Source organism: Corvus brachyrhynchos, unplaced genomic scaffold (genome assembly GCF_000691975.1).
Source record: "Corvus brachyrhynchos isolate BGI_N302 unplaced genomic scaffold, ASM69197v1 scaffold309, whole genome shotgun sequence".
In the NCBI taxonomy this organism is placed as follows: domain Eukaryota; kingdom Metazoa; phylum Chordata; class Aves; order Passeriformes; family Corvidae; genus Corvus; species Corvus brachyrhynchos.
In genome coordinates this window covers 387,837-409,124 of record NW_008240227.1, presented here as the reverse complement: position 1 = coordinate 409,124, position 21,288 = coordinate 387,837, and the positions used below count along the sequence as shown (strand labels likewise).

The following is a 21,288-nucleotide window of genomic DNA, read 5'->3' as shown; positions in this document are numbered from 1 at the left end:
ACCAGGAGCTGAGATTCCTGGGCTGGGATTCCCCTGTGAGCCCACCCTCCTTCTGCCACCTCCGCATCCTGCCCTTCCACTGGGAAGCAGCCCCCTGCCTGGGTTTGTTCCCTGGGCACCCCCAGCATTCCTGGTTTGCAGGAAGAGAGCAGCCAGGGCAGGGAAACCACCTTGCTCAGTGCTGTGTGGTGAGGAATAGACCTGTGGTCTTGGAAAAGCCTTGGATGTGGTGACAGCAAAGCCAGGGAAGCTGGCGAGCTGCCCTCTGCTCTGGCCAGCAGCATCTGTGCAGCTCCCAGCCACAGGAACACCAGGATGAGCACAGACAGGAGCCAGCCCCATGCCCAAACACCCCTCACCTCCCTGGGCTCCGAAACGAAGCCAAGTCCCTCTGTGGGGACACCAGCAGTGTCTGCGTTCGGGAAGCTGGCCTCACTGGCACAGCTGGCATTGGGGTGCCACCCTTCCTGCCCGGGCTGCTGGCCAGGGGGCCACACATCCCCAGGGATGGTGCTGCCCTTCCAGAGGCACTGGAGCCATGGCTCTCAGGGATCTGCATCCTAATAAGCACCATGATGTAACTCCGAGTAAGCCTTGCAAGGGATCAGCTGGAGGAAGCTGCAGTTTCTTGCCTCTTTTTTTTTCCCCTCCCTTTTTTTCCTGTTCTGGTTGAGGTCACCCAGTTTGAACCTCAGCAACACACAGACCTTCTTTCCCTTCTCCTCCCATCTGTGGCCTCGCTCCCAAAGAGAATCCCCGAGTCTGTGCCAGCACAGATGCTGCTGCCTGTACCTAAAGCTCTGGAATGGTAACTAATTTATTTCTACATGATTCCCAGTGTGGGAATGGCTACAAGACTCTGTAACACTTCTGGACACTGTTCTCTCCAGTTATCTCTGATGTCCGTGTGTTTGGTGCTCCTTCAGGCTATCAGCTATCAGCTGCCTCCCACCCAGCCAGTGCCCACAAGCCTCCCACAGATGCACCGAGATGCTCTGAAAGTCTTTAAACCAGTTTTTGTTCCTTCCTGGCCAGGGTCAGGAGTGGGTCCACCTCTCCAGGGTGTTTGCATGGCATTGCTGTGGTATCTCCCACATTCCTTTACTCTGTGTGGGAGGACAGGCATGGAATCGTGATGAATTTGACCATTTCATTCCCTCTCCTGCCTGCAGAAACCACTGTCAATCCTGGAAACTCTTCAGTCTTCTGCAAGGCTCCCTGGCTCTGGGCTGGCTCCAGCCCTGCTCTGGAGCTGCTCTCTTCCCTCTAGGATGGTCCAGGGTCTTCTCTTCCTCTAGGAACACTCAGCATGTGGCACTGATGGGGAAGAGGACACCAAGATGGATGAAGCTTTTCCACAGAGAAGAGCCAAGTTCCTGTGGGAAGCCCAAGGACCAAGGTGGAGGGCACCAGGATCCAGTGGGACTCATGGCTGCAGTAGTGGCCACCAAATGCCTGGAGCTCAGTGGCTTTTGCTGTGCCAGCACAGAGGTCCCTCTCCTGCGGGACCATCTCTTCTTCCTCCCAGCTGGCGCTGGCTCTCTCAACTGGGCTCTTCCCAGCTGGCTCCACTCCCCCATGTCAGAGTGAGCCATGAGTGTTGCTGCTGCTCAGCAACAAAAAATGGTGATACAGGTTATAAAAACACCAGAAGTGGTGAGAAAGGGATGTTTTCCTCCTGGTGGGACATCTCCAAGAAGCTCCACATAGGAGGGGATGGCCCAGGAGGCCAAGTGGAGCTTCACCGTCCTCCTCTCCTGGGTGGCTTGGCTCGAGGACTCAGCAGAGGAGAGAGCAGAGCATCCCCGTAATCTGCCAGGGTGGATTCGGGCTCGTCTGCTCCAGTCTGCAGCCTGATTGCTGAGGTGGGACCAGGAAGAGGAGCCTTCTCTGTTTACTCACATAGTTTCAAGGTGAATAACACGCACTCAGCCCAGCTCTGGCTCCGCACTCAGCCCAGCTCTGGCTCCGTGGTGCTGAGAGCAAGACCTTCCCCTCCCAGCTCGGGCTGTCAGGATGGGCTGAAGCAGCTCTCAAATGGAAGCACACGGGGCTTTGAACCCCCTCCTGCACCATCCCAGAGGGGCTGGAGGCCACAGAGCTCTCCTTGCCCAGCACAGAGGATCTTTGTCCTCCTTTCCTCCCCTTCCCCCTTCCTTTTGGCACACAAGGAGCTGCTTTGATGCCCTCATGAGACAGATTTTCCACCGATAACAGATCCTGCTGATAACAGATCCTTGTGGTCACCCCTGTGACTGGCTCCTACTGACTCAGTCTTCCCATGGGATTAAATCCTGGTGACTCCAGCTCCCTTCAGCCACCTTGGGAATGGGGATATCTTGCTTCCTTCATGTCCACCTCCACCAAACAACTCCCTCCTGCTCCTGATCCTGCCCAGACCTGCCAGTCCTGACCCTGGAGCTTGGCCAACCCTGGGCCAGCCTGTCCCCAGGAATTAACTGCTACCCTGTGCCTTGGATGTGGGAGCACCACCTCACTGATGGGTTTTCTTCCTCCACAACGACCGGCTGAAGCAGAGGACCCAGGGAAAACATCAGACCTCAGTGAGCTTCTACACCCAGCAGAGTGAGCTGGTGATGGTCTTTGTGTCCTGGGTGGCTTCTTCTTCCAGGAATTGCTTTTTGAAGCCGCCCTCATCCTCCTGCATCCGGAGAAATCCTATGGAGAAACATCTCCTTCGGACATGCTGGATGCATTGGATGGTCCTGGGTTTTGCACAAGAGGCACTGAGTCATCACCCTCTCATCACTTATCTCCTCTGGACTCATCAGGATGTTACAGCCCTCGGTCACACCTGCCCTTGGTGCCCCCTTCCCAGCCTGTTTCACCACCCTTTGCACGGGAACCTGAGTTTTTGAGGAGGTGGGCTGGGGACAGCGACTCTTCGAGGGTGTTTTCCATGGAAAGCTGCTGGGGGAAGGATGCTCGGGGGATTTGGGAAGCCGCCCTTTTTTGCCGGGGCTGCACAGGGTGTGAGGAGCCTTGTCTGGGAACATCTTGTGCTCTCCAGCCGCCAGTGGTGGGAGGTGGTGATGGCTCTGGGGGTTATTGCTGCACCACTGACGGCAGGTAAGACGGATTAGCACCGCCAGCTTGGGAAACAGGCTGGACCCTCTTGCTGAGCGGAGCCGAATTGCAGCAGGAGCACCAGCAGCTCCCCGCAGAGCCCGAGGCCACGGGCTGGCAATCACCGCCCCGGCAGGCTGGGACATCTCATTGCACTCGTAAAAACCTCCTTTCACTCATCGGGCTAATGTGGGTTTTGGCTGGAGCCATTAGAGCCTCATAAAGGGACACCTCCCCTCCCACCTCCACATCCCCGCTGCTCCCAACCTCCCCCTCGCTCCGCCCTCCGTGCCAAGTTTTTCCTTCTCCTTTTCTCCACAGTGAGAATGAAGGAAAAAAAATCCCAACCGAACTCCACAAAAAAGCCCCTTTCCCCCCTTTTTGTCTTGCAGCAAACCCGTGGGCACAGGGAGCTGTCGGAGCAGGAGCACCCAGGGTTTTGGCAGGGATGCTGCTGGCCTGTCCCATTTGTAGGAGCGGAGGCAGCTGAGCCTGCCAAGCGCTGGAGAGCTGGGGATGAACCTGAAGCTGTTCCTTGAGCTGGGAGCCGGCCAAGTTCTACTGGCCAAGTGTCTTCTTTATTCCCTTCTAGGCTTTTTCCATGCCTGGGTGTATTTCCACAGCGTGGAGACGGGTGGAAAATTACTGGTGATGCTCCAGTGCCAGGTCCCTGCCCTGGCAGAGGTGAGCTAAGGCTGCACATTCATCCAGGGGACTTCTCACCATGGGATGCTGCTGGGGCTGGAATGCCTTGAAGAACCAGCTAAGTAGTTTTTAAAAAAACAAAAAGAAAGCTATTAAAAATAAATAAATATTTTCCTTTTTTTTTTTTTTTTTTTTAGCTTAAATATGTTTCTCTGAAGAGATCTGTCCATCCCAGCCCACTGAAGTTTTTGGAGCCCAACAGCTGCCTGAGTTCTGCTCCTCAGAAGTACTATGAGAAAGTACAAATACATCCCATACAGAGCAGATAAACCAGGATAAATGATGTGCACCAACATCCACAGCCCCAAATCCCTGTGATCCCACCCACGGGGAGGAAAGCAGAAGTGGCTGAGAGCTTGGGATGACAGGGAGCACCTGGGTTTGGTGCAGTGACTCAGTAGCTTATGAAGGGATGGAGGGATGGAGGGATGGAGGGATGGATGTTTAGAGGAGCAGGGAGCAAGCCCTGAAGATCTCCTTTCTGCTACCCAAGGCATGATTCACAGCCCACGTGCTGCTCCTCCAAGGAAGCAGAGGGAACGCCACAATTTTCCTGTTACGGGAAAACCCCGATTTCAACACGCAAACCAAGGAGCTGAGGTTGGGGTGCTGCATCCCTGGGACCTGCGAGCATCCATCCCAGCGTGGTTTCCCACCTCCAGGCTCAGGGATGCTCATCTAACCCAGTTCCTTTGAGCCAAGACTGGTGGGAGGGATGGAGCGTGCCCTGCTCATATCCAGGTCATTGGAAAATCCCCATGGCTGGGACAGAAGCAGCACGTGGACATCACATACCTCAGATGGTTGAGCCTGGCCTATCCCCTCCTCTCCAATGGCACCTCCAGCCTTCCTCTTTTCCTCCTGAAACTACCAATTTGGCCTGTATTTGTGAGCAGTTTTAGGGAATTTCACTCTTCCAGCCAGGAAGAGCAAGCGCAGGTGTTTTGGTGCCCATCAAAGGAAAACATCTGCTTGGCAAACATAGCAAAGTCATTCATCACCTTCAGACACCTTTCTTCCCACACAGCAATTTTCAGTGCCTGGAAAGGAAAAGAAAGTAACAATAAATGAGTGAAGCTCTTGGCTGTGCCTGCTGCAGCATCCCTGGATGGGGCTGTGGGACCTTCTCCAGCCTGCTGTGGGACAGGACATCCCACCAGCTGGCTGCTTGGAGCCACAAGCTGTCCTTTTCCATCCCTCTGTTACTGGGACACTGACTTTGGGGCTGAACCCCAGCTCCCTCAGCAGGGCTGTTCTTGTGGAAACCCTCAGGAAAGAGGGCTGGGAATGAGGTGGTGCTGGGATAAGCCATGCTGCCAGTTCAGGGATGGCTTTACCACTGCAGGCAGAGGAGAAGGATGGCTGCTCAGGGCTTAGGGCTGCAATGACCCTCTGTCCTGCTTCTCCCCATCCCAACCCCACGTCCTCATCATCTTACAGTTCATGGAAACCTGTTGATGGAGGTTAACTCCTGGCTGACCCTCCCTCGGGGATACCTGCTGCCATCTGATCCACAGCAGCTGGATCAGCCCTTCCCACAGGGAACCACAGCTTGGCCCCAGTTCAGCATCTGCCCCCGGGCTGGGGACTCCCCAGCCCCAGCTGGCAGCCAGCTTGATGCCACCAAAGTTCCTGGGGACTTCCCAGGGCTTCCCAGCCTTTGGAAGGGCTCGCATTGCATCAGCCAGGCCTGGAGGAGCTGCTCAGTGACACCCAGGGATCTCCTCCTTCTCTTGCTTTCAAAGCTTTTCCTGCTCTGCCTGTTCTCCAGAAGGATGCCACATCTCCCTGGGGCACTCTTGGTGCCACTTGGATGGGGACCTCCTTGGATCGGACACTAAGAAAACACAAATCTGCAAGTTTTTGTCCTCAGGCAGGTAATTAGTGGCCTGGGCTTTGCCTATGCCAAGCCAGTGGCTCTGCAAGACATGGCAGGTCCAGGGTTTTCCAGACTTTTAATCAGCTGGCCAGTGGCATACATAAATCCCAGCCCAGGAAAATCCTGGATGAGACTTCCCTGTTCTCCACAGTCCCAAAACCCAGCACTTTCCCATCACAGCTCAGCACCAGCAGAACTGTGCTGAGTGCAGGGTCCCATCTGCTTTCCAGAAGGTGATTTCCCAGCTCACAGGTCCACCTTGAGCCTTCTAGCCCCAGCAGGACTTTCCAGCCCCAAGCAATGATGAATTTTTGGAGAAGGCTCCATTACCCAGCGTGGCTGTGACCATCTCATCACCACATCCTGACATATTTTTTCCCCAGTACCCTGAAGCAAGAGGGAAAAAATTCCCCATAGCCTTTGGTCCTCCCATCCCACCACCTCAGGCCAGCAGCAGAGCTTGGAGGCTTCCTGACCTCCTTGCTGCTCCAAACATCTCATGTGGCTGAGTGGATGGCCTGGGGCTCGGTTGCTGGGTCCTGCTGGATTTGACTCGAGGTGCTGGGGACAGACTGGGGAGGCAGCACAGGATGTCCTCACAGCCTCAAAGCTTGGAGATACCATTGTGGCCTGGGTTGGCTGTAAGATGGTGCCTTCCCTAAAATCCCCATCACATCCCCACAGAAAAGTGTGGGCAGCAGATGGGGAAGTCATTCTCCACGTCAGCAGTTCAAAAGTCCAGGAGGAAAAAGAAATTCCAGAGGATAAATCAAGAAACGTCTCCCAAACGTGGTTTTAATTATCAGTGTTGATGCAGACTTCAATGGGAGGAAGGAAAGAAGAGGTGAGCAAGGAGGAGGAGGAGCAGAGGCAGCTCTGATTTCTCCCTTAGCAATGTGTATCCGTCAGTCAGCATCCAGCAAAGGTTGAGAAAGGGACTGATTTCGAAAAAACCAGATGTCAACACATTTGCAACCCAAAAACCCATGGGAAAAAAGCCCCAAATCCCCACATTCCTGCGCTGAGACCCATCAGCTCCTCCCAAACACACAGCAGCTGCTGCTGACATCAGTTCCATGAGAGCCGCAGGAGCTGGGAGGTGTTTTGGGGCCAACCCGCCTGTTTTGGAAACACCTTCCTCATTTCAAGGGCGGTGCCAGCTCACCTTGGGCATGATCCCCCCCTTTATCTTCGGCTTCCCCATGACCCCCGAGGCTGGCTCCTCCCAAGGTCATGCCACTGATCCATCTGGGTGGCTGCTCCTTATCGGCTGGCCGAGCCAGGAGCGCAGCTTCCCCTCTCCCCTCCAGGGATGCATGCCAGGCTGAGATAAGGATCCGCTGGATCCAGGGAGGGGGAGGGGAAGAGGTTGTCCCATCCCAGCATGAGGTGGAGTGGACCATCTGCCATCAGGACACCCGCTGGGCCAAAGAGCCCGAGGGCACCTCGAGCCCATCGTTTGGGCACGCCTGGAAAGGGGAAAATTAACATAAACCCAGATAAAACCAAGAGAAAATTAACATAACATGTATTTACAGCCAAGAGAGGAGGGTGAGACAGAAGCTGTTGCACTTCTCCAGGTCTTTCCGAAACTCTTCTTTCTAGAGCCACAGTAGGAGAACGCTGATTTTCCTCCAAAATTTTGTGCAGGCTGAGGGCAGCAGAGAACCAAGACCAGGGAGAAAACCAAACCCAAACTATCTCATCCTCTCTGGGCCGGGCAAGATGCTCGGGAGAGGGGGAGCCTCAAATCCTGGCCCAGAGAGGTCCATCCCCACCATCTCCTGGTTTCCACAACGGAAGAGGAGATGTTGGCATGGTGGAACCTCAGCTGGAGCATCCCACCGGCACATCCCAGGGTTGCTGCCTCCGGGGGGATGGGAAGGGGTCATGGGGAAGCACTGGGAGGAGCCGCAGCCGAAGGACAGCCCCATCCCCGGTACTGGCCCGCTCGGGATGTGGCCGGACACGGGATTTTCGGCAGCTGAGTGAGCCAGCAAAGCAATCATGAGCAAAGAGCTCCCGAGTCATGTAAACAAACACCCAATTAAGAGATGAAATAAATCGCCCAGGCACATAACCTTTCTATTTAAACATTCTGGGCCTGGAAATGTTCCAGCACATCTGACCCAGCTTCGCTTGTGATCTCCGGGCCGAGCTCCCGCGGGATGAAAGCGGTTGGGTTTCAGGGCGTGACTTTTCTTCTGCCTTTTCCCCCACCTAATTATATTACCCTTTCTTTCTTTCTTGTGTTGGTTTAATTCAGAGGGAAAGCCCCTAGATGTTTCATTCTGCATCCCCTTCTCGGCACGGAGCAGGACCTGCCTCCCTCCCCCTCCCTGGAATAGGATTGACTGCATTGACCTGTTAATTACGGAATTTAAAGCCGGTATGGAGGAAACGGGGGCAAATTGACCCAGCAGCATTAAAGGAGCAGATGGAAGAGAAAAAACAGGCTTTAAAAGGAAGGCAGACATCCCTGGGAGAGAGGTTTTGGGAGAATGAGGATGCTCCTTCCACAGCAGGACCTGGCACAGAGGCTCGGGCGGGTTAAACCCGATGGGTGTGCGTGGGACGGGTGTGGACTTCACTGCGGTTTCTGTCCCCTACAGCTCAGGGGACCCTCAGTCAGCTCCCTCCTTTTAGCATCCAATGCCCCACGAGCTGCCAGACCCCTCACCCGCTCCGGGGCTTCCCTGTGCAGCCACTGCTGATTCAGGACAGCAAGGGACTCACCCCGCTGGCTTCAGCACAGCCTCTAATCCTAGGCTTAACTTTGAGCCCAGGTTTGGGGTCCCGCAGAGGACAGTAGTCACACAGCCCAGCCGAGGTCATGACCGAGTTATACTGACTCTTTCCAGGGATGGGGGGGGGAGTGCAATATTTTAATTAGTGCTGTTAAACTGCTTAAATCCACACACCTGCAGGATTTTGTTACCCAAAACTAAGCATGGAGGCTGCAGGGATAAGGACCACTTAGGGGAAGCATCACAGATTATTTTGGGAGAAAGAAAACACTGCTTGACACCAGACTAGGAGCTCTTTCAACCCTTGGTGACTGTTTCATCTTAAAATGGCTTTTACTGAGGTGCTTGATGTACCCAAACGCCCCACTCTGCCCCACCACCAAGTGCCCAGTCCTACAGAAAATATCTGGGGACAGGGACCATGTATTTGAGACTCTGGTTAAAAGATTAAAATACCTCCTTATTTAGAGACCAAACACGCAGATGCAGCCCATGTGTCATGGGATGGAAAGGGGATGGAGAGGGGTGATGCAGCTTGGGTATATCTGCATCCCTGGCAGGGAATGGATAGTCCCCAAAACTTGGCACACCAGGGATACTGGGTGATCCCCCAAACCCCACCATGAAGGAATGCTGGGTGATCCCCCCAAACCCCACCATGCAGGGATGCTGGGTGATCCCCCAAACCCCACCATGCAGGGATACTCAGCAGTCCGTCCCCAAACTCTGATGGCACATGTGGCACCCACCTCCAGTGACACCAACCCCACCCACCCCAGGGTGGAATTTATGAGCAAAGACAGGAATGGAGTTAAAAATAGCCCAAAGCCAAGAAAACCTGCACAGACAAGGAAGTGAGAGCCCCAAAGACAGCGCTCCCACTCTTTCACATCTGAGCTTTCAGTAATCACAGCTGCTTTCACTTCCCCTTCGCCCTCTGCCTGTTCCTCGGCTACTGGGTTTTGGTTCCTCTCCGCTCCCCCATCACCCTCCCCCTTCGGAGGCCAAGCCTTCAAACCACTTCAGCTTTTATTTCCCTGGGGTGCTGCCAGTTCCCATGTCCTGGCTCTGGCACAACAGTGCCCTCCGAGGAGCTGGGGATGTGATGGGGATGTGAGGTGACATCCCCTGCGGGGATCCAGCTTGGATGGGTGCTCTGGGGGAGGATGGATGCTGGGTCAGGGGAGGGAGAGAACGGTGAGGAGTAAGAAGCAGAGCAGCTGGAGCTCTCTTTCTCCATGGCTTTTCCCAGGTATTTGACTTCCAACAAAGCCCCAGCAGACCCAACTATTTAACGATGATTATTTTTAAAGAGCCGGCACAGAGAGCCGGTGCTGGAGGGACGTGCCAGGCTTTGTTCTGCTTTGGCAGCGGGAGTGCCGGTTCCTGCAAGCGCTGACAGAGGGTCAATATTGACTTTCTGCTGAGGCAACTGGCAGGGTTCGTGGGCTGCAGGCATTGGGGCGCTCCAGCTGCACCCTGCCCGCACCCTGCCAGCACCTCAGCAGCTTTTTCCCGGCACCAAGAATGATTTCCTACTGAAGAAAAAATGCTACTGTAAATAACATCCACGAAGAGTATCTCAGAGCAGACTCACCCCTAGGGTATGCAGGATGCAGATTCCCTCGGGATGCTGCAAGAGCAGGAGCTCCCTGCCCTCAGGAAGGATATTCTGGATGGGAACAAGGGGCAGAGGTCTGCCTGTGCCTTGGCACATCCCAGAGCTGGACTTCTCTCTGATATTGGCTGTGTTCTCTCCTCACAGCCAAATTCTGCTGCCTTTATAAAGGGGCTGTGTTTGCCAGGATGGCAAACATGATGTGTTTGCACAGGGGGCAGCAGGAACCAGGCCAGGGTTTTCCGGGCCACCCTCATTCCCAGTGGTGAAGGAAATCTTGGCCCAGTGTTGGCCTCCCAGGCCATGTGCCCAGCAGGCACATGGTGCTGCCCAGCAGAGCAAGGGGAAGAAGGGACAATGCTTCCCTCGCCTGCCACTCATACAGGAACTCGCTCTGGGATGGCTCTGGCATGACTCCCCACGCCAGTTCCTGATCCTCAGGGAAGCAGAGCAGTGGTCTGGAGGGAGGCTGGAGCCCCGGGAGCACAGTCAGCCCTGGGCAAGCACAAGAGCTCGGGCCGTAAATTATCCCCTGTTAGAAGTTTGGCTGACCTATGTCTGTGGAGTTTATCTGGAACCATCCCATGGCCTCAGAGCTGCAGTGTACTTGGGGGACAAGAGCCCCTGAAGAAGGGATGGGAGGCTTTCAGCTATTTTTTCAGGCACATGTTCTCATCTTGTCCCTTTTTACGCCTGATCCCCTCTCCCAGGGCTTTTGGCAGCCACAGGCTGGGCTCTCTACCGGCCACATTCCTTCAGGTTGACGTGGCTTTTCTTTCCTCCCTCATCCTTATCACACTGGAGTTCATGAATCACCTTTCTCCAAAGCTATAAACCACCCAAACACCCCGTGTAAATCGAGACTGAGCAGACCCAGGCCCAGGGGCTCAGGCTGCTCTGGGGGCACAGATCTCCTGGGCAAAGGCTCTTCCAGCCATCCAAGGAGCCATGTAGGAATAAATGCCTTTTCTAGAGATTTTATGGCTGTGCTTGGCCCTCCCCCAGCTCGTTTTGGCGGTGGGAAGCTGGCGCTGCCTGTCCTGGCATGCTCGCCCAGAGCTGAAGCAGGGTGTGGGGGGATTTTCTGGATACTCCTGTGGGACCAGGGGCATGAAGGGTCCCTGGGGTGCTCACCCCTCCACAGGTGGCAGTGGCCAGCGATGACTTGCCAAGGGTTGAATGCCATGGGACTGGGGATTGGGAGCACACCAGGCACTCCCCGATTTCAGACTGAGGGGCTCTTTGCGATCACAGACAGAGCCTGATTTTAAGCCTGATTTTAGGAGTCTCCATGCAAAGCCCATTTCCCCTTAGGATCGAGGAGCCTGTGGTCAAGAGCATATTCATTTTATCTTTACTGTGATGACTGAAGTGACCTTTACTCCTCATCTCCCTGGACAGCACAAAGGCTTTTTGGTCATTCCATCCCCTTTATCCCGTTTTCCCCAGAGAGTCAGAAAAGTGAGGTCCAACACCAAAGCCAGCACTCCCAGAGAAAAATCCCCGTCTCCATCTAAAGGACAACATGAGAGCCCATGAATAAAATCCCAGATAGGGTGAGACCTAGCAGAGCAGAATAAAACCCCAGACAGGGTGAGCCCCAGCAGGGAACTGCCCCATTGGATTATTTCATTCCCCCCGTGCATCTCTGAGCATCCCAGCCCCAGGGAATTCAAGTTTCTAATTAAGCTCAATTACTCCTGGAAACAATTTTTCAAGCACCCACGGAGGCAGGTGGCCAGGGGAAGAACACAGCACCTGCAAGTTTTAATTGGAAGGCTGTCCCACCGAAGCCAAGCTATCGGTGTTGCTGGTGCCAAGGAGTCTGTGCCGAGCCCTGCTGGGTCTTTTGGCTCTGGCTTTATCATCAGTCAGGGTGATGCAGCTGCTTCCCAACATCTCCCAAGTCAGGAGGGCTGGTGAGACAGAAAAATGAAGCACATGGAAAGCAAAACACGAGGGCAGAGATTGGAACCACCACTATCCCTCTGGATCATCTCCCTTTTCCACTGCCACTGCAGTCTTACAGGAGGAAAATACGTGTCTCAAGGTGTTGTTTTGAATCCTGCCAGAGCAAGGAAGGGAAAAAAACCTACAAACGCCTCCAGTTCTCACTTGCCACCGCCGATCTGTCACCCTGTGGCAACCCCCGGCCTCCCCCAGCGCCCGGCTCAGCTGTGGTCGGGGAACAAACCCACTTCCTGCCACCTCACATGCTCTGGGGATCCGGAGTGGGCGGCATCCCCGCTCCCAGGGGGGGGCTGGTGCCAAATCCGGAGCCCCGGGGTGCAAAGCCACTGCACCAGGTGCATCACAGAGGCACCGCTGCTGAAAGTCTAAATATGGGGAGGTTTTGTCACTTTTTAAAGATGTTTTTTTCCTGCTGCAGGCTCCCAAGATGGAGGAGTGGGATGGGACAGGCAAGCGAGATGATGCAATTCCCATCCCAAGTTGTAGTTGGGGAGCCAACTCCTGGTCAAAGCCAGATCAAAGCAGCACCACGGCATCTCCATCCTCCTCCTCCCCCGAATCCAAGCAGCAAAGGGATCCCATCAAGTCTGGGATGGGGGGGAAGCAGCCAGAGACAGGGATACTGAGGCACATCCAAGCCCAGGAAAGGAGCTGGGCTGCTGCCTTCGCTGAGCTTTTGTCCTGGCTCTTTATCACTCCCAAGCCATGCTGAGAGAAACAGTTTTAAGCAGGATGAATGAAATTGCAACGCAGCAGGATTCATGGGGGTGCTGCCTCGGTCATCCAAGAGTTTCATGGGAAAGTGGAACAAAAAATCAGCGTGTGGCTTAAAAGAAGAGCTGAAGGAAAAGAAAAAGTTCATGGGAAGTGTCTCGGGCCTCCCCCGTGAACCTGAGTCACACACAGAGCTGTGAGGGATGGAGGCACAAGCCTGAACGCCATGAGGGATCCATCCCTCAACACCGCTTGGTGATCTCACTGGCTAAGGAGAGCCTGGCAGTGCCTAGTCCCCAAGCTGGCACAGAGCCCTGGTTTGGACTCAGGTCCTTCATCACCACCCCAAGCTTCGTCCTAGAGGTCGCCTCCTAAAGCAGACAGGGCTTCCCCCAGCTCCTATTCCTGCTCCTTTTGCACAGGGAGCAGCTCCTGCCCGCGGGCTGCCGCACCTCCCCGGCCAGGGGTGGGGACCTGTACCTCTGCCAGGCTGGAAGCTGCTCCTGCCTCCCAGAAGGAAGTAACTGTTTCTTTTATTTGCCCTGAAGGAAAGGTGCTTGGGGCACGGGTTTATGGCAGCCTGGAATGGTATCGCAACCTGCTTCCAATTTAAAAAATCACAGCAATTACGCAGAGGATCACTCGTCAACATTTCTGGAGCAGCTTAAGGCAGCAAACCAGGCTTGGAAGAGAGGAAGGCTCTTATCGGGGACGTGGTGTTTTGTTCTGGGATGAGGAATCTCTGTTGGATTTTCTGTGCTGCCAAGTCAGGGAGCAGGAGGAGGGATAAACAACTCCCACCACAGGAGATAGCCACGACAGAGCCCCAAGGACGAGTCAGTTGTAACAGCCACAACACACATTTCCCTTTGAGCAGGAGAAACAGAGCAAAACTCATGAAAGCCAGAAAACATCTCTGCTACTGTCAGTGAGCTTAAGGTACGGTTTTCTGAGAGGCTGAGAGCCGAGAACACGAGCAAACGATGCAGGTCACTCCATAAATCCTGGCAAAATGCAGAAGTCACAGCCACAACACCACTACAGCCCTCACTGTGAGCCACAAGCTCTGCTCACACCAAGATCCTTCTCAGCAGCTTTTACTCCCTGGATCTCTGTCAGTGGAAGAACCGAAACAGGGAAAGTTCAGAGGTTTTATTTGTGTAGGACGGCTAAGTCAAGCAAACGTAACCTCGTGACCTCTTCCCTCGTGCACAGCAGGCTGGAGGTTTCCCCCACAGGCAGGATGCACATGCTGTACCCAAGGCCTTAAATTTGTTTGGGTTTAGTCAAAAATGAACTCTGTGGGTCAGCAGTGCTCTGCTAGAGCAGCATGTTCCACATCTCCCATTCCCCCTCAGGAGCAAGATCGTGTTCCCAAGGAAAGGTTGGACTGGGGGAAGCTCTGCCTGGTCTGGCCCACAAGGGCACAGGATGTCCCAATTTATTGATGCCAGGCAGTTAATTGCCAAGATGCAAAGGTCATCAAAGGTGAATGTTAAAAATGAAACTGGTAATTCGTGCTTGTGTACATAAATGTATATATTAATTGTACAAATAAAAATGCCTAAGCCCAAACCCCAGGCTGGGGACAGAGAAAATTTCGCAAGCCTTGGCAGCAGCAGAGGAGACAATACAGCCAGGAATTAATCAGCATATGAAAAAATCTATCTCCGGGTGGAGGTAGACCTTATCTGGAGCCATTAACACCACACCTGGGCAATGATCTGGACGATGATGAGACTGATTAACATCTCATTAACATCTCGGTGTCTTTAAAGGAGTATCCCATTCCTAGAACTAAGAGTAACTGTTCAAGAATCGGAGATGGACCATTCATCATCCAAGATGGACAATTCATCAGACCCAGGAAATGCTTTGTGCAGCCCAACTTTGGGACAAGAAAACATCATGAATGTGCTAAATTGTGAGAAGAATAGAATTAATTCGAACTCTGCCCAAGAACTGTATAAGAAGGAACCAGCAGAAGCGACACTGGTGAACTTGGGGATCTGATGTGATAGAGGTCAGACCTGTGTTCACCCAGCTCCGATCCCGGGCTCGGTGCTGGCCTTTTTCCGATCGTGGCTTTCTGTGTGACCGATCTTTTGGCCGTGGAATAAAATCTGTTTCTTTATTAAATTTAACTTGGCTGAAACTCTTTACTTCAGTGAAGTTTGACTTCATTCCCTTGGGAAACACCCACCCTTGGCTTTCCATGAGGGCCTGGCCTGCTCGTTTCCTGACTGGGGCATCCAGATGGGCAGGAGGCACTTTGGAATGAAGCTGATAACCTGCATCCCTCTCCAGATAACAGCTACAAAAGGGCAGAAGGACTGGAGAGCTCTGTTCAGTCAATTTTTCTCCGTATCTGATAAACAACCATAAGCAGACACAACAACTTAGCAAAGGCATTGGGTGGGAACACCTCCCAAAGCAGTTACAAGAGGCAACTCATCAGGGGCAGGATTAAAATCTCTCTCTTTTATTAAGTTCCCAGAGGGAAAATGCTTTTTGGCCAGTGACTCCTGCTGGGAATGGGCAGCCAGAACAGATGTGGACCATATCTGGAAACACGGCAGGGAGCGGGACCATATGTGGAAAGCAGCAATGGTCCAGAAGACACTTGCTGGAAAGAGCTGGAATTACCCTGCACCAGAATTTTCAGGGCCTTTTCCTCTCTAGAACCAGGAGCTCAAACACCTTCTGCAGCCTCCCCAGAACAGAGCACATGTGAAGCACTGGGGGCTGAGCAGCCTCAGGAACGTTACTCCCTCTCTGCAAGATACCTCAGAGTTTTCCACACTAAAGCAGCACATTCTTGGCTCTGGTTTTTGAAAGTCTGTGGCGAGGTACCACATTTCAGTTTGGCACCAGCTGGAAGACGACCGTTGGCTCCTTCTGTTGAAGAGCAGCTAAAGGTATGCATGCCATGGGTACCAGGGCAGCTGAGCCCAGCTTCCTGCTGGGTTTATCTCCAAACCATCAGGAAGGCACAAAACCAGCATTTACATGCCAAAACATCAGCTCTGCCTTGGCACATCCCGTTCTTCAAGGATCCCTTTAACTCTTTCCACGATGGTCCACACTTCTGCCATGGCTCCTCGGCCTGCAGGGCAAGAGCAAAACCACATTGTGAAATCCAGGGTGGGGGCAACCAAAAAAAAGTGTGTGGAGCGTAATTCCCAATCTCACCTCCTTTCTCCAGGGTAAACATAATGTGTTTTCAGCATCTTTCTGAAATGGTCTTTGCCTATACAAAAGCCTTGCCAAATCCATACCATCCCCGTGACTCTGCTTTAGAGAAATGACCTCCATTAGAGAAAGCTGTCCTGGATTCCCACCAGCCTGAATCTCGGGAGCAACTCTTGGAGAAGGCTGAGTGCTGGACAGAACAAAATGGAAAGGCTTTTCCTTTTGGCCTGGTTATCTGCCAGATGAACATCTAATCTGTGCTGTGCTGCTGCTTCCCTTTGAAATAGTTTTTAACTCCAGTTCAGAATTTCAAAGCCAGAGATGATTAAATCACCTTGTCTAACCTTCTGTGCTGAAGTCAGCACTGGGAACTGAGGCCATTCACTCTTCTAATTTGCTTGGAGCTGAGGAAAGATGCTTCTCCCACAGGTATTTGTCTCTTTTGGAAGATTGAAAAAAAGTCTCTCTTGATATTTTGTCCTGCTGGCTAATTGATCCTATAATTTAAAATACATGCCTTATTGCTCAGCAGAAATTAGTTCTGGGAGGTGTTGTTTTCCTCTTTTTCAGACCTGTAAATCCCCGGAGGTCTGGAGCATCCTGTGGACAAGCTGCAGGCAGATTTGGACCCTTCTGCTCTCCTAATCTCAGGGGGAAGAGCTGCACTTGACAAGAGACATTCCCTGACTGCCTCTGCATGGTTTGGCAGAGCTACACCCTTCCAGAACACTTCCATGGCCTGCCTTCTTCCTCCACCACCCACTTCTCCAACACCTCTGGCAATTGACAGCTGGATTTTTTGGTTTACTAAAGCAAACTCTTACAGCACAGCTCATGCATACAGGTGGAAATCTTCCAGTGTGCCAGGCTCTAGAAATCCAGCCAAGGATGATGAAGATAATGGCAGTATGGAAAGTATCCAATCAAGAAATTACATTTGTTATCCTCTCTTTTAGCAGGACTTCCTGTATAAACCCACACATTTGCTAAGGGAGAAAAATTTTCAGGTAAAACTTGGGGGCAGTGAGGACGTGGTGCATTTCAGGTGAGACCCAACCACATGGGGTGAGGAAGAGAAACCTCCTAGAGCAAAACAAACCACAATGTCAACAGACAAAACTGGTGCAAACTGAATCTCTCCTGCACCAGATGTGTGAGCTTTGCTACGTGCTGCTTGTGTGGAAACCAGGGAAACCCCTGCGTGGATGGAAGCCAAAATGAGCGTGGAAGAGGCTGTGGGGTGAAAGGCCTGAGAAAAGGGGAAGGGGTGAAAAGAAGTCAGTTGTAGAGACTAGTTTGGGTCTTCAGAGAGATGGAATCCATCAGTGCCTGGCCATAATCTCCCTACAAGCTGCCAGGAAAGTCCTGGTGTTTGCCATCAGGAAGATCTTCTTGTGAGTTGACTCACAAGCACAAGTGGAGTCCAGTCAGATGTGGCTACTCCTGCCATCCCTCCATCCCTCTCCTCCAAGCTCTGTCAAGAGTTTGCTCTCACAGATGAGACAGCTGAGCTGGATATGAAGAAATTTGATGTAATCATGTCTAAAATCCCAGCGGAGGGTTAATCATCCAGGATATTTCAACTGATGTCTGAGTTACTCAACTACACTTACCTAATTGTAAATATTTCTTAGTTTTCAGTTCTGAAAGTACAAATCTCTAGAGGCATTGCACCTACCTAAGGATTCCAAAACGAAGCCAGGCCTAGAATTTAACCACGAGGGACATTTTAACATCCTGTCTTTGTTACAGACTGCTTATTGGACTGACAAGGTGGTAAACATCCTGCTGGAATTGGGGTTGTTACACAGAAGTAGGAGCATAGAACTGTGCAGGTAGTAGCTGCTGTGGCTGGAACCGGGGGACATTTTACAGAGATTTGCCCAATAAAATTTTAATAAAAAAGCAAATCCATTCATCCAAATGGTTTGTATCAAAACCCTTCCCAAAAGTCAAAATACCTCAATTTAAAGCAGCTACTAAAACTTCAATGAGACCATTATTTCTTAGCGCTGCAAGCCAAATGTATTGAATCTGAACTTCCTCCACACCCCTCTTTCACTTCGCAGAACCCTGGTGTCAAAACCCCACATCAAAACTTGTTTGGGAAACTAAAAAGTAACCCAGGCAACAACAACAACAAATCTTCGATGTGTGTTCAGCTACACCCTCAGCCACATCTGCGAAGGGCTTTTCTCACTGTCTGCTCTCAGGGACAAGATTTAATCCCAGTGATGGATCTGAGGAACTGAGGCACAATGAAAACAGCCCCCAGTCCCAGCAGAGGGCAAAGTCAGGACACCCAAATCCCAGGCTGGTAACGCTCACCACAGAACCTTCCTTCTCTTTGATCTCCTCTCTTCGTGAACATTTCTGTTCAGTATCAGGCTCATCTGAAAGCTCTTAAAACTACTTAAAAACTAATGAAGAGGGATAACACAGGGCAAAGCTTCAGCTTGTTTGTACAAACTGTGGCAGTTCGACATCTCCATGGCCACGCAGCAAAAGGCAGCACATCCCTCCAGCACGAGGGCAGCAGTGGGGCAAGGAAAGGGGCAGGAGCCACAGGAAAGGACTGACCTTCATCTCCACACACGAGTTTCTTCACCACACAGGGGATCTCCGTGTAGCCAAAGCCCTTCAGCTGCTCCACGTGCCGAGCTGTGATGGGATGCTCCCACATGGCCGTGTTCATGGCCGGGCAGAAGAGCAGGGGTTTGCTCAGGTCCCACGCACGGATGACACAAGTCTGCAGGAGAAGCCAAGAAAGGGCCTGGACTCCCTCATTCCTTCCCATCCCCCTGCTGCACAGAAGCACCTTTCCAGCCTGCTGTCATTCTGTCAGCGCAGCTGGGCTAACCCATGGGCTGAGACTAACTTGTATCACATTCCAGCCAAGCTCGTCCCTGACAGGCAGGAAAGACAAGGGAGGCTACACAGAGGATAAATCCCACCCTGCCCCAGCCAGCAGCCCAGGCTGGAGCAAACCAAGCTGGAACAGGATGTGTACAGACTGTGTGGGAGACAGAGAAGCTGAGAGGTGGCCACAGACCTTATCAGCTACAAAGAAACCCCCGGGGCAACACTGCAGATAAGCCAGCTGCAAAGCTAAACACTGACAGCTGGCAGTGAGTCCTTCTGACATGATATGCCAACTGGATCCATAACTCCCCACAAGGGAAGCAGTGCTGCTTCCAGGATACAAGCAGAGGAGAACACGAGCACATCTGGGCTGCTGCAGGAGATGCTGGCACGTTACAAACCATCTGGCAGCTCCTGTGTGCTACAGGGAATCAAATCTGACTCCTCAGCACTGCCAGATAACCCAGGATCACCTCATCCCCTTGGAAAGATAAATGCTGGTTGTTCCTAGTGCCACGTCCATCAGATTCCCCAGGCCTAGCAGCATTTCAGTCCAACAAAGCAGCTTCCAAGGGAGCAGCTCAGATCACGGAGTCCTTACAGGAACCCTGCCCACCCTTTTTTATACCCTGTGACTTGAACCCTTCCCAGCACAAGGAAATCTGATGGAATCTGTTCTGAACTGCCAACCAGCACCTCCGGTACTCACTTTCCTTTCCTGGAGCTGTCTCTTCCCTTCACAAGGCTCTCAAAGACTGGCAGGAGTGTATGAAGCCACACATCCCTGACATCCTTCCTGAGCTCTTCCCTCTGCTAAACCAGCATACCACAAGGGACCCAGAAGGACAAGACATTGCTTGTCCTTCCCTCTTTCTGTAGCTCTTTCTGGTTACTCTCAGATCCCCAGTGATCTGTTCTGGGTGGATTTTGTTCATTTATATATGCTTCTTACGCAAAAGGCTATAGGTCATGCAGATCTGCAGCTTCCTGAGATCTTTTGTGTGGTTAATGCCTGGCCACAAAACATTCAGCCCCACTGAAGGTCCCCAGCACCCAACAAAGAAGCACACTCCCTTTTAATACACTTTCTGATTAGCCTGAAGAGCCTCAAGAGCACTTTAAATATCAAAAAACAAGCCTGAACAAGCCAAATCCTCTGTAGCTGAGACTGGGAGGTAAGTGGGAATGAGCATGTTTGAAAGTCTGTGCTATGTTAGGTGAGGGAGGTGGTGAAGTAGCGGGAAGTAAAGTTTTATCTGATCTCACAGGTGTCTTTCCAGATTGCATTGAAAAAATGTAGAGGAACTCAAAAGTGAGTGAGTGTTTGTTTGTGTGTATGAGTGACAGAGAGAGGATGGAGGCAGAAAGAAATACCACCCTCCTGAAAAAGCAGGGAAGACACAAAGCAGGGACTGGGAAATAAGACGAGAGACTGACAGAGCTGAGGAGTGGGAAGGGATGTAGGTCAGGGAAGGAAAGAGAAGGAGCAGGGGAGCCGTGCTGGAGAAGAGAGAGACGAGCAGATGGAGGGGGAGCAGAACATGCAAATGTCACTGTTCGTGATGCTGCAGAAGCACCAAGATCCCAGGAAGGCAAGGTCAGGCAGTCCTGAGGGGTGGGAGCAGTGGCAGGCAGAGCCCAGGTACTCACCAGCAGGTTGTCACAGATGCCATTGGCGACCTTTGCCAGCGTGTTGGCATCCAGAGGTGCCACCACCATGAGGTCAGCCCAGCGCCGGAGCTCGATGTGCAGGACGGGGTCCGAGCGGCCCTTCCACAGCTGCGAGGGAGAGAAGATGGGGAGCACCAAACCCTCACACACCTCATCAACCCCACCTCAGAAAACACAGCTCCTGTGCTTATGGAGCACAGTTAAGGGATGGTAGCGTATCAGCGGATGGTGGGATCCTTTTCCCACAATTCACACTTCTGACTACCACAGGTTTCAACTCACAGCAAAGAGCTGTCCCCATCCACAGCATCCCTTAGCTTTGGAATTATTCCTAAGAGCTCCATCCCACAGCCAGCTGAAGCCAGGCAGGCCCAAAACAGGGGTACGTTTCCTGGGGAACCCAGGTGATTTATAAGCTTCACATTGAAGTGAAGCTGCCCACTGGCTTCTCATGAGGTACAGACCCCTAACTTAACAAGTCACTTTTAATCACCATGCACAACCCTACTCACACATACAGCAGCAAAGGAAACCCTCCTAAGTACTGCAGGGAACAGTGTCCTGTTGGCTTTCTCTGAGATGGATGAGGTTTATCCAATTTGGCACTTCCCTCCTCTCTTGGAATCACAGAACAGTCTGGGTTGGGAGGGACCTTAAAGGTCATCTTGTTCCATCCCCTTCCATGGGCAGGGGCATCTTCCACTGTCCCAGAATGCTCCAAGCCCAGTCCAACCTGGCCTGAACACTTCCAGGGATGGGGCAGCCACAGCTTCTCCTTGACATACTCCTGAGTGAATATTTCTGTTTTCACTAAAGCCCTGAATTGCTCAAGAGAACGTACT

The 21,288-nt window shown here is 52.5% G+C and overlaps 1 protein-coding gene across 5 annotated transcripts in view; it reads right to left on the bottom strand.

Annotated features, from left to right (window-relative positions):
• Nucleotides 1–1,145: 1,145 nt before the first annotated feature.
• PPCDC (phosphopantothenoylcysteine decarboxylase) overlaps nucleotides 1,146–21,288 on the bottom strand; it is a 29,367-nt gene continuing 9,224 nt past the window's right edge. For 2 of the 5 annotated variants that reach the window (XM_008641943.2, XM_017745175.1), the window contains 3 exons: nucleotides 20,426–20,554; nucleotides 18,494–18,662; nucleotides 15,731–15,827 (listed from right to left, as the gene is read on the bottom strand). In XM_008641943.2, coding sequence (XP_008640165.1) covers nucleotides 15,742–15,827; nucleotides 18,494–18,662; nucleotides 20,426–20,554 — 384 coding nt within the window. In that variant the 3' untranslated portion in view covers nucleotides 15,731–15,741. Of the gene's footprint in view, nucleotides 3,851–4,587; nucleotides 4,833–15,730; nucleotides 15,828–16,247; nucleotides 16,351–18,493; nucleotides 18,663–20,425; nucleotides 20,555–21,288 lie in introns of those variants that run through there. The other 3 variants (XR_001865499.1, XM_017745173.1, XM_017745174.1) reach the window with 3 other exon arrangements.